The sequence below is a fragment of the Populus nigra genome, chromosome 11 (genome assembly GCF_951802175.1).
Source record: "Populus nigra chromosome 11, ddPopNigr1.1, whole genome shotgun sequence".
Lineage (NCBI taxonomy): Eukaryota > Viridiplantae > Streptophyta > Magnoliopsida > Malpighiales > Salicaceae > Populus > Populus nigra.
The window spans coordinates 12087600-12099655 of NC_084862.1; the positions used below are offsets into that span (position 1 = coordinate 12087600).

Sequence of the window (12056 nt, forward strand, 5' to 3'; positions counted from 1 at the left end):
AAAGAGATTTTGGTCTGCATCTGATTAGACAGTGATTTATAGTACTGGTACGTAACAAAGGCAACGCAGTTTTTTTCTTTTTTCTTTTTTTAAAAAAAGCTTTAATTCATTTAGAAATAAAAAATATTTTAAGAAATTAGAATAACTTTTTTTTATCAGCTAAAAGTAAGGTGAACCATCTTATTTTAAAATTAACCACAAAAATTTCATAATAAATAAATAAATAAAATAACACAATTGCAATCATGTTTATTTTTATCATCATCAATGAAATGAAATTTGAGTAGAATATACTTATAAAAATTGGGTTATTGATTGAGAGGATCATATCTCAATTTTTTTAATCTGAACGGTTCAAGCAAGTCAATAAGATTCTAAATTCACCTTCCAGGTTGGTCGGAGTTCACTGAAGCCGCGACCCAAAGCCCAAGGAAACCCAGCTACTGCCTACTACTATGAGAGGCCCCCACAGATTTGGTTTTGGAGACAATCTTTTTTTTTATTCCACCTGCCCATGAATTATTTATTTATCTTCGACAATTTTATTGACTGTTACCATAAACAAATCTGATCATACCATGCAGCCCAGAATCTTGTAGTCCATTATAAAATTATAAAACGAAGACCTAAAGTATTTTTTATGAGACTTGAGCACTATTATAAATTATAGTTGTTTTTATTACACATATCATATGACTCGACCGTCTCTTTCCTTAGACTTATATTATCCTATAATTATATCTTCTATATTTTTCAGTCATAATCTCCTGTATCACAATCCTTTAACATTATTATTATTGTTAATGACCTTGATTAACATGCACACCGAAAAGATAATCATCTTTACAATCCGCACAACTTTTGATAACATGTCAGAAAAGTTAGTGGAGGAGATGTCCTCCGCATCCCACGGAAAAGAAAAAACAAACACATTCACATGACAAAGAGATTAGTGAAACTTAATGAATGATTACTTCTATTTTTCATTTTATAATTTGAATTTGATGAATGATTGCAGGAAATAAATAATAATAATAATAATAATAATAATAATAATAATAGTGATGATATTAATTAGTAGTAATAATAATTATGCTAATAATAATAACAACAACTCATTTCTGGGTTATTCCTTAAATTCATCTTTTTTTTCACTCCAAAATAAAAATATAAAATAAAGAAAGCAAGAAGACTGACGACTTGGAAAAGCAGACTAGAAAGGATTTTACACATATAGGAAGATAAAATTGCAATTCTAGACAAATTAGAAGCCTAATTGTAGCTCATTATACCCAAACCTAGAGAGACAATGCAAATTCAAGGTCAAATCAAATCTTTATTGGACAAATCTATATAATTTTTAAGTCCAAAAACATAATTAGATTTGTAATAGGCCAATTTGATTTAATCATGAGCCAAATTAAATGATTAGTTATGTTAAAGAATTAATTTGGATCCAATTAAAGGATTTAATTAGGTTCAAGAACGTAATTATACTTTAAATGAGTCAAATTAATTTTATTAAGGGCTTAATTGGTGAAAACTAAATTTGAGAGCTCAATTTGGACTTAATTAAGAAAATTGGAATTTTAGAAGACCAAATTCATTTTTACCATGTAAATTAATTAAAATCAGGGGTAAAATCATAAGAAAATCAAAGTTTTGGGGTCAATTAGGGGTTAAATTGAAGAAATTCACATCCAAGGACCAATCAAATTAATTTTATTAAGGGTTTAATTGATGAAAAATTAATTTTGAGAGCTCAATTTGAACTTAATTAAGAAGGTTGGCATTTTAGAAGATCGAATTCATTTTTTACCATGTTAATTGATTGAAATCAGAGGTAAAATCATAAGAAAATCAAAGTTTTGGGGTCAATTAGGGGTTAAATTTTAAAAAAATTCTCATTCAATGACCAATCCACGAAAGACATTGAACTATAAGAACCCAAGTGATTGCAATCAGGGGTTAAATAAAAAAAATAAAAGTTTAATGGTCAATTGAGGTCAAGTCGCTTAAATCCAAGACCAATGACCAATGTTGTAGTCAATTTTTGGGTCCCCGCACAAAAAAATAGAAAATAATATATATATATATATATATATATATATATATATATATATATATAGTCAGAAGGAATCCAAAAGCACATATAATAATAGTAATAATAATAAAAATAATGAGAATAGGATGCCGAAATGCCCAGAAAATGATCAGAAATTGATTGAGGAGGTTAAAAAATGCAAAGATTAAAATTTGACAGTATATACTTGACTGATGAGAGCCCTATTAAAAAAAAAATTCAATTGGAGGAGAAAAGTCCAAAATCAGATGTTTATAGACTCAATTGGTTTATTGAAGGGTTAATTGAATTTATAAAAGGTTTGATTGCAAGAAAAAATGATTTTTAAGTCAATTTAGGCTTTAATTGGAAGGAATTAAAGTTCAGGGGTCAAATTATAATTTTTAAGAATTGATTTGGTCAAATCAGGAGCTTATTTGCATGAATATTGAAGTTTAACGGTCAATAGGGGACTTCATTAAATAAATCCAAAACCAAGGACCGAACTGGAAAATATGCGTAAATAGAGCGACTGGAATTTATCGAATCAGGGACCAAATTGAAGAAATTTGAAGTTTATGGATGAATTGAGGGTCAAAATCCATAAATTCAAAACCAAGAACTAAAGTGAAAAAGGCGGCCAACTTTAGGGCCGACGATTGAAGTTGGTAGGGATGCAATTGAATTGATTCTTAAAATCAAAATTGCATTTGAGGACTTAAATGAACAAAGGACAAATTGAGGATTGATTTGGAAGTTGATGTGTTTTGATGCCATTTTAGTTTAAATGAAACGATGTATTTTGTCCAAAATGACGCAGTTTCATGTAAAAAAAACAAAACAATGTTGTTTTAAGCGACACAGTTCCCCTTCTATTGGACGTGCAACGGGGGAAGATAGATATTTTCTTTTTTTTTTCTTTTTTTTTCATATATCTCTCTCTCTCTCTCTCTCTCTCTCCCTGTGTGCTCTGTCAAAACCCAAAGCCCGACGCCACCCACACCCCTTCATAATGAGAAACCTGGGGGCCATGCCATGCAAGCGACGCAACTGGCCACCTTGCTCAGCGTCGTGACAGGGCAGGAAGGCCCCAATCCCCATGCGCAACGATAGGGTAGGGATATGGTTGATCCCACTCCCTTTTTCCCCTATAAATACCCAAAAGAAACACGAGAAGAGGAGAAAGAAGGGAAAAGAGATGAAAGAGAGAGAGAGAGCTAGGAAAGAAGACGAGGAAGTTTGAAACAGAGGGATTTGAGAGGAAAAGAAACAGGGAATGATAGGAGAAAGAAAACCGGGGGAGTAATGAGAGTTAAACAGAGAGAACCGGGAAAGAAAGAAACGAAAAAGACAAAAAAGAAAGAAGAAGAGAGAGAAAGAAACATGGCAGAACAGGGAGTACAAAAAGGGGAAGCCGATTGACAACGAAAAAAGAGAAAGCAAAACAAAACACCGGAAAAAGGGGAGTGGACGGTTGCATCTCGTCGCTGTTTGGAGCTTTTGTCCATGAGCCACGACACCGTCACCCATATTCTTCTTAGATGCCACCACAAGCCATCGCCTATTCCGCTACCAAAGCCCCTTTGTTTCAGGTAACACTTTCCTTCTCCTTGTCGATTTCTTGTTGTTTATTTGCATGCAGAAACGTGTGATATTCATGTTTCTGTAGCAAGAAATATAATTAGCCAGTTACTGTGCATGATCATAGTAACTGGCTAATTTTAATTAACTGGTTACTGTGCTCATGCACAATAACTAGTTCATAGTTACTCCAGGCTGAACAATCAGTCCAGTCCACATGCCTGGGCTGAGTCCGGCCTTATAGAAATAAGTTTTTTTTTTTGCTGATCTCGACCTAGTTTTCTTAATGGCTTGCTGCGGACCGGTGCCTTTTCTTTCCTTTTAGGCCGGTCATGGCCCATATCCTGTTGGGCTAAGACTCAACCCATATATCTTGGGCCAGCCCATTCCCACCATAAATACATTAATATAATATCATATAATATTATATATTATACACTATATATATATATATAAACAATCCAAAAATTTTCAAAAATCTTTCTAATTTTTTTTTATTTTCTTGTGTATTTTTCTATCTATTTTGTGTAATATTAGTTTGTATTTTTATACCATAAAGATACAAATCCGGTATTAAAATATCCGGTTTTCGTCAAAACATTGCAAAAAATTATAAAACAATTTTTTTTTGTTTTCATGTATACGGCCAAGTCTCTCAAAGATAAGAAAAATCATCATATTGTATTTTCATACAATAAAAAAATAATAATATAAGTTTTAGCATGTCTTTTGGCTTTAATAATCAGTTTATTAAAGCCATGAGAACTAGGCCAATATTTCAAAAAATACCCAAAAAACTATTTTGTTTTTTTTTAGTATTTACATTATGAATTTATATGTAAAACATATTCTTGATATTAAAAAGAAAATTTTTTTTTATTGATGTTAGAACGGTTAGGTTTTTTACCCGATAAGATAAGAACCTCCTTACTGATGAGGACTTTCTCTTAAACCATAGACGGACCAACAATTAGAAATACAATAACACCTTAGCTTTTTATCAGACAATCAAACAATGCAGCTTACCTTAGGTAAGACGTACATGAGAGTGGAATATTCACCGCGATTCCGCACACGTGCGACAACAAAAATAAAAAAAGGCATCACACTTTTATAATTATTATTAACAGTAATATTAGTAATGACCTTTTGGTTTATTTATTGACCTTGATTGTTATTGATCTTGATTGGCATGTGCACCAAAAAGATAATCATGAAATCGCGCAGCTTTCGATGACATGTCAGAGAGGACGGAAAACTGCACAGTATTTTAGGACATGCTAGAAAAGTTAGTGGGAGAGATGTCATCTTCATCCTAAGCAAAAACAAACAAACAAACATGCCCACATGAGAGGGAGGTTAGTGGAACTTGATGAATGATTACTCCTTTTATTTTATAGTTTGAATTTTATTGCACATGTGCGACGTCGTGATGGAGGCTTCAACTTTATTGGTTTGAGTATCTGGAAAATAGGGTAGACAAGAAATTCTCGTCTGTTATTAGTGAAAAGAGGGAATGAGAGTCATTATCTAATTTTTAGTTACTAGGAACTCTAATTGGTCTTAAAGATTAAGCACAGAGACTGGTTGTGTAAAGGAAATGTTACCACCTCAAATACATCGTATCTAAGGTAAGTTGCATTATTTGATTGTTTGATATAAAATAAGGTATTGTCATGTTTTCTAATTGTTGGTCTGTCTAAGGTTTAAGAATAACTAATGCTTATTTAATATTATAAATACGTCTTACGTATAAGTTCTTAATCCCTAATATTAAAAGAAAAGAAAATATTTGTTTTAGAATTTTTGAAATATTAGCATAATTCTTATGACTTTAATGAATTGATTATTAAAGCAAAAAAAAATACATGCTTAAGACATATTTTGAAATTTTGTTATATAAGAATAAGATATGATTTTTTTAAAATCTTAGAGAGACATCTTGACCCAGGATGAGGGGTTAATTACCCCCCATCTTCTTGTATGCAAAATGAACTCTATATGCAAGCAAAATAGAAAATGAAGAAAATGAGAGGGAGGAAAGAGAAAATGGCATGGGAGGAGCTGGCAGCCTGGATGGTGGTGCACAGTGCAGCTAGAGGTGGTAGAGAGGAACGACGATGGCGTTGTGGCGGTTCTTCTTCTTACTCTTGCTTTGATATCTCTGTATTTCTTCTTCTTTTTGTGTTTTTTCTTTAACTTTTGTTTCATACCTCTTTCTCTTTACTTTCTCTCGTTTTCTCTCTTCCTCCTCTTCCTTTTTCTTTTTGTTTTCACTTCCAAGATCTTCTCCAGTGGTCATTTTCTTCCTCTCTCTCTATTTTTTTTCTTTGTCCTTCTTCCTATGTTTTTCATCCCTCTTTGTTTTCTACCCATCCTTCTAAATACTCCCCCTGGTATTTATAAGTGTAGGGTATTGTGGTCGGGGTATGGGTCTCCTATTTTTTCATTATGGTGGCAGGATATGTGGGGGTATAGGTTGTGTCAATTTTTTTTTTGCTAGTGGGGAGGGAGGGGGAGGGAGAGTGTGTAGGAAAAATCAAAATCAAAATTAAAAACCTTCTTCTTCCCCTACTGCATGTCCAAGGGAAGAAAAAAAACAATGTCGTTCAAAACGACATCGTTTCAGGCTTCTCCTTTTTTCGTTAAGTGATCAGTGCATGAAATGACATCATTTTGATCAAAATGTGTCATTTCATTTAAAAGAAAATGACGCTAAAATATGTTAATTTCCAAATCAGTCTTTAATGTTTTATTTGTTCAATCAAGTCCTCAATTGCAATTTTGATTTTAAGAATCAATTCAATTGCATCCTTGCCAAATGCCAACATTGGCCTTGATGTTGACCATCTTTTTCATTTTGATCCTTGGTCTAAGATTTATGTAATTTGACCCTTAATTGATCAATAAACTTCTAATTTCTTTAATTTAGCCCCTAATTCAATCAATCTAGGTCCCTCTATTTACATGCATTTTCCAATTTGGTCCTTGGTTTCAGACTTCTTCAATTAAGTCTCTAATTGACCATCAAACTTTGATAATTATGCAATTAAGCTCCTGATTTGACCAAATCAACTCTTAAAAATTATAATTTGACCATTGAAATTTAATTTCTTTCAATTAAAGCCTAAATTGACTTGCAAAAACATAAATTCAAACCTTTCATAAATTAACCTTTCATAAATTCAATTCAAAATTTAATAAAATTTAATTGAGTTCATAAACATTTAATTTTGGACTTTGTTTTTCTCAAATTAAATTTTCTTTATAATTAAGGCTCTCATTAGTTAAAAATATACTGTCAAATTTTAACTTTTATAGTTTTGAACATTCTCAATCAATTTTTGGCTATTTTCTAGCGCTCCATCATTGTCTTCTCACTGCTTATTATTTTTTGGGTTTCTCTCTAATATATTTTTTGATATCTGTTGTATTTTTTTTTGTGGGGGCCCAAAAATAGATAACAACAAATTTGATGAATGAATGCAGAAAATAAATTTTTATAAATGCACAATTTAGATATAAATGGCTTGTTTAAAATATAAATCAAAGAGATTTAGTTTGAAAATAAGATATAATGTCCATGAAAGATTTGCAAGGATACATTGTTAGTAATAATATAATTACTATTATCATTATTATTAATAGTAATACTACTAATGACCTTTGGTTTCTTTATTAACCTTAATTGTTATTTACCTTCATTAACATATGCGCCAGAAAGATAATCATGAAACCACCCAGCTTTTGATGATATGTCAAAAATGATGGAAAATTGCACAGTTTTTTAGGACATGCTAGAAAAATTAGTGGGGAGATGTCGCTTGCATCCCAGAAAAAACAAACAACACAAACAAACATGCTCACATAATAAAGAGGTTAGTAGAACTTGATGAATGACTACTTTTTTATTTTATAATTTGAATTTGTTGAATGATTGCAGGAAATAAATTTTTATAAATGCATGATTTAGATATAAATGACTTGTTTAAAATATGAATCAATGAGATTTAAGTTGAAAAATAAGATATAATGTCCATGAAAGATATGCAAGGATACATTGTTAGTAAGAATAATACTACTATTATTGTTATTATTAACAACAATATTATTAATGGCCTTTGATTTCTATATTACCTTTTATTGACATCTGTACTAAAAAGATAATCATGAAAAGATGCATATCATCTGGACAAATTGCACACCTTTCAATGACATGTCAGAAAAGATGGAAAACTACATTGTGTTTTAGAACATGCCAGAAAAGTTAGTGGGGCAAATATATCTGCATCACAAGAAATAAAAACAAACATGATCATATAACAAAACAAATTAGTGGAACTTAATGAATGATTACTTCTTTTTATATATATAATTTGAATTTGATAAATGATTGCAAAAAATAAACTTTTATAAATGCACAATTTAGATATAAATAACTTGTTTAAAATATAAATTCAAGAGATTTAGTTTGAAAATAAAATATATTCATGATACAAAGGATACATGGTTGATGATTTTTTAAAAGAAAAACTCATTGAATAATGCGGCAAGGGCAAGGATCTGTTTTTGATGATTAAAGAAAAACAAAAAAACACAATCCAATGAACAATGCGGTGCCTCTCGAATCACCGATAAGACAATTTTGCTTTTTCTAGTTTTTTTTCTTGCACTTATTATTTTTAAACTAAACTACTTCTTATTATAATTTTAATTACATTTTACTCCCTAAAACAAGTCTTTGATGTATTGATTTTCTTTTTTATATTTTTCTCTTTTAATTTTTTTTTATTTTTTATAAAAATTATCAATACAAAAACAATATATATACCGGTAAAAAAAAACAAAATGATCAGCTATTGATTCATAGTCAGTGGGAGTGCACAACCAACCTTTTTCTATGCACAACAAGGCCATTTTCTACACCAATTGCAGTGACCAGCAACCACAAACAAGCAACCATACAGCAATATTAACGACCACAAGTAAACATACAATAATTCAAGAAGAAATCACAAGCTCTTATACAACAAATTTAGTAAATCACAAACAACCATTTAACAATCCTATAACTTCAAACAAAATAGCTAATGATCATAGCTCGTGAAAAGTTCAATCTAGTCCGAAGTTTTTCATTACTTCATCAATAATAGTCTTCCACAAGCAAGCTATTCACGTTTCACCCTTCACAAACTTCTAATAAAATTGAAACACAATGACGATAAAATGCACCATTCGTTCTTTCACATGATGCTACAGCCTAAAGCAACAGCCATGCTTGTAACTTCCACTATGGTTCCAATTTTTCGAAGCACATTTCTTCGATTCTGAAATTAAAGATAACAAAGCATATGATTAGATATTTGAAACTAATGTTCTGTTATGGTAAATTTTGTGAAACTAATTGATAATTAACATCTAAACTATAAAACAAATTTCGAATGTGTTCTCATTATCACTATGCTATAGAATAAAAGCCACACAATGGTTAGGGCAACAAGACATTAAATTCAAAAGCTGCAAGACATTAGATTTCCCCCTCATAGATTATTCATTTTTTTCATTTTATTGATTAAAAATTTAGTTACAAATTTTCTCCTTTATCAAATATTTAAAGTCAGGTTCAAGTATTTCTTTCTAACAGGGATCGAAGTTGATATCATTTTCAAAGATTAATTACCTGTTCGGGAGCTTTTAGTGCCAAGCTCCTGCTTCGACTCAGTAAAGTATAGTTATCCCAGAAGATGGCATCATCGTGGTGAGTGAAACTTTTTCCACCATAACAATCACAACAAAGATCATAGGTGCTAGGTGACTCATCAAGACAGAAACATTGATTGCAGCTGAAGTATACGTCTGCCAAGAACGTATTACAAGACTGGCAAATTAGAGCTCTTCCACTCTGCATGATGTAGTACAAGACGATTGTTTCCTCAAAATCCAAGCTTCCATTGCCGTCCTTGTCCAGCGCTGTAAACAAGCTTGGATGAGTGAAAACCGTGTTGTTATTTTTCTTGAGATAGTCCACGTATTCACGCAGGCTAATTTTCCCGTCTTCGTTCTCATCCATGGCTTCGAAAGTGTCCCGGGCCGATTTCTTCTTCTCCTCGGGCAGATGTTTATAATAAGCTTCAGCAGCGCGGCGAATCTCCTCCATATCTATTTATGCTTGTAATATTTAAGAGGAGGAGAATTTAAGAGGGTAATGGACGAGGTAGCGGATAACTCTAAAATCCTGCATCTGGTCATTTAACGCATAGTTGAAAGATCTGACCTTTATATGTATACATCGAAGGAGAGTTGGGTTAATCTACGAATCATGAGGTTAATTCTTATATTACTGAGTTAACTCGCGTGTTTTTTTAAATAATATTATTTTATTTTTTATTTTTTTTATTTTTAAATTAATTTATTATGTTTATATCAAAATTAAATTTTAAAAATAAAAAAATATTTTAATTTATTTATAAATAAAACACACTTTAAAAACCATTTTTTATCCTGCAAAAACATGGTTGTGAATGCATCAATCTAAATTTTTGTTCAAGTTAATCTTTTTCTTTGTTTTTTCAATCTGAATCGGTTGAAGCAAATCAATAAGATTCATAGACCTGCAAGTCTAGTCCGAATTTTACAGCTGTAAGTGTAGTTCACGTTCACAAAACAAAACATTCACGATGGAAATAATACACATCTATGAAGTTTAATATTTTCCAAAATAGAAAAAAAAAGAAAAAGAAGAGAAAAACAATCAAGTGTACCCGCTTCCATAATCTTTCCAAATCCCACTCAATCCCCCTCCGCCACATCAAACCATGATAACATCATTTGTCTTTGATTTTTAAACCAAACACCCTCGAACATGCTGAAGCCGCGGCCCAAAGCCCAAGGAAACCCAGCTACTGCCTACTACTATGAGAGGCCCCCACAAATCTGGTTTTGGAGACATTTTTTTATTCGATTCCACCTACCCATGAATTATTTATTTCTCCTCAATAATTCTTGTAGTCCATTATAAAATTATAAAACAAGACCTAAAGTATTTTTTATGAGACTTGAGCACTGTTAAAAATTATAGTTGTTTTTATAACACATCATTTGACTCTACCGTCTCTTTTCTTAGACTTAAATTATTCTATAATTATATCTTCTATATTTTTCAGTCTGACTATTCAAATCTGTATAATCTCCTGCACCACAATCCTTTAATATTATTATTGCTAATTGATGCAACCATATTATTTAATAATTTCATCTATATTTAACTAGTGTTTTACCTATGTTATATATATAAAATACCTTAATATTTTTTGTTTTATATTTTAAAGGCACTTTTGGATGAAAGATGCAAAAAAAAGTAAATTGGAGGTAATTGACAGATTTGACCTTCAGTCAATGTTTTGTGCAGAGCGTGAGCTTTAGAGGTTGAAATGAAGTGATTCTAGTGGCATTAAAAAGCTAACATCCATACCTTACTGGCAATCTAAGGCAAGAAAATAAAATAAGGAAGAGCATGGAAATCGCAGCCTTCAAAGTCAAATCTTGCAATCTGCTAGTGTTGAACTTTGTCCATTCCGACTTGAATATCTGGAGTTACAGAAGTCCAATTGATGCAAGCTCAATTATTTTTGATTTCTGACTCAAAGGCCTATCAACGCTTCAAATTTCAGCAAACAATGATGTCATATGAGGGAGATATAATTTTTCAAAGATGACAACTGAATTATGCCAGCAAATAGGTTTCGTGAAGAAACGAGTTCAAATTACGTTCCAAAGCATCTAAACCGATATCCAAGTTTTTATTTCAGCAATTTAGCTCCTCTAAGTCAAAGCTTGAAGATTTCATACAAGGCTATTTCTTCTTTTTTAGGAAAATAGTTATTGAAGTACTTAATTGTAAACTGTCTACTTAAGGGATGACTATTTTGTAAAATAGAAACTAGGGTTTCCTAGGATATAAAAAGAATGAGAGAAGAGAAGCGGGGGCAGCCAGCCAAGAAGATAAAAACACCCCCCTCTTCTAAGAAACTTGAAATTATGCATTCTTCCTTCTTTTTGATTAGTTGTTCAACAAACATGCAAGGCTAAACACTTTTTCTTGGTTGCAAGGACACGTAAATCTTTGGATTTCAAGAACTGTGAGATTTATTTTACCTTTTCTTTTCAGTTTTTATGATGAATATGTTTGTTCTCCTATGCTTATTTTTCCTATGATTGTTTATTTTAATTGCTAGAGCGGACTCTAAGTTATTATTGTAGACAATCTATTGCTAAGTTTGATATCAAAACCGGAGTTGTGGTATATGAACTTGTGAAGCAACTGAGTTTAATAATTGTGGCAGATCTACGTTATTAATTTTAGGGAGAACATTCAATCAAATCAAACATAGACTGCAGACAATTATGTTTTCTT

General features: G+C 31.4%; 1 protein-coding gene across 1 annotated transcript; it reads right to left on the reverse strand.

The window, feature by feature from the left end:
- Window positions 1–8615: 8615 nt before the first annotated feature.
- LOC133668812 (uncharacterized) lies at window positions 8616–9907 on the reverse strand. The gene is made up of 2 exons (XM_062088821.1): window positions 9324–9907; window positions 8616–8970 (listed from the first exon to the last, which is right to left on the reverse strand). Exons 1-2 carry the CDS (start codon window positions 9798–9800, stop codon window positions 8887–8889), a joined length of 561 nt encoding a protein of 186 aa, XP_061944805.1. The 5' UTR covers window positions 9801–9907; the 3' UTR covers window positions 8616–8886.
- Between the last annotated feature and the right edge of the window lie 2149 nt (window positions 9908–12056).

Coding starts and splice junctions, on each gene's coding strand:
- LOC133668812 (XM_062088821.1), bottom strand. CDS start 9,800: ATGGAGGAGATTCGCCGCGCTGCTGAAGCTTATTATAAACATCTGCCC. Junction 8,971..9,323: donor CACTAAAAGCTCCCGAACAG/GTAATTAATCTT, acceptor CTTTAATTTCAG/AATCGAAGAAATGTGCTTCG.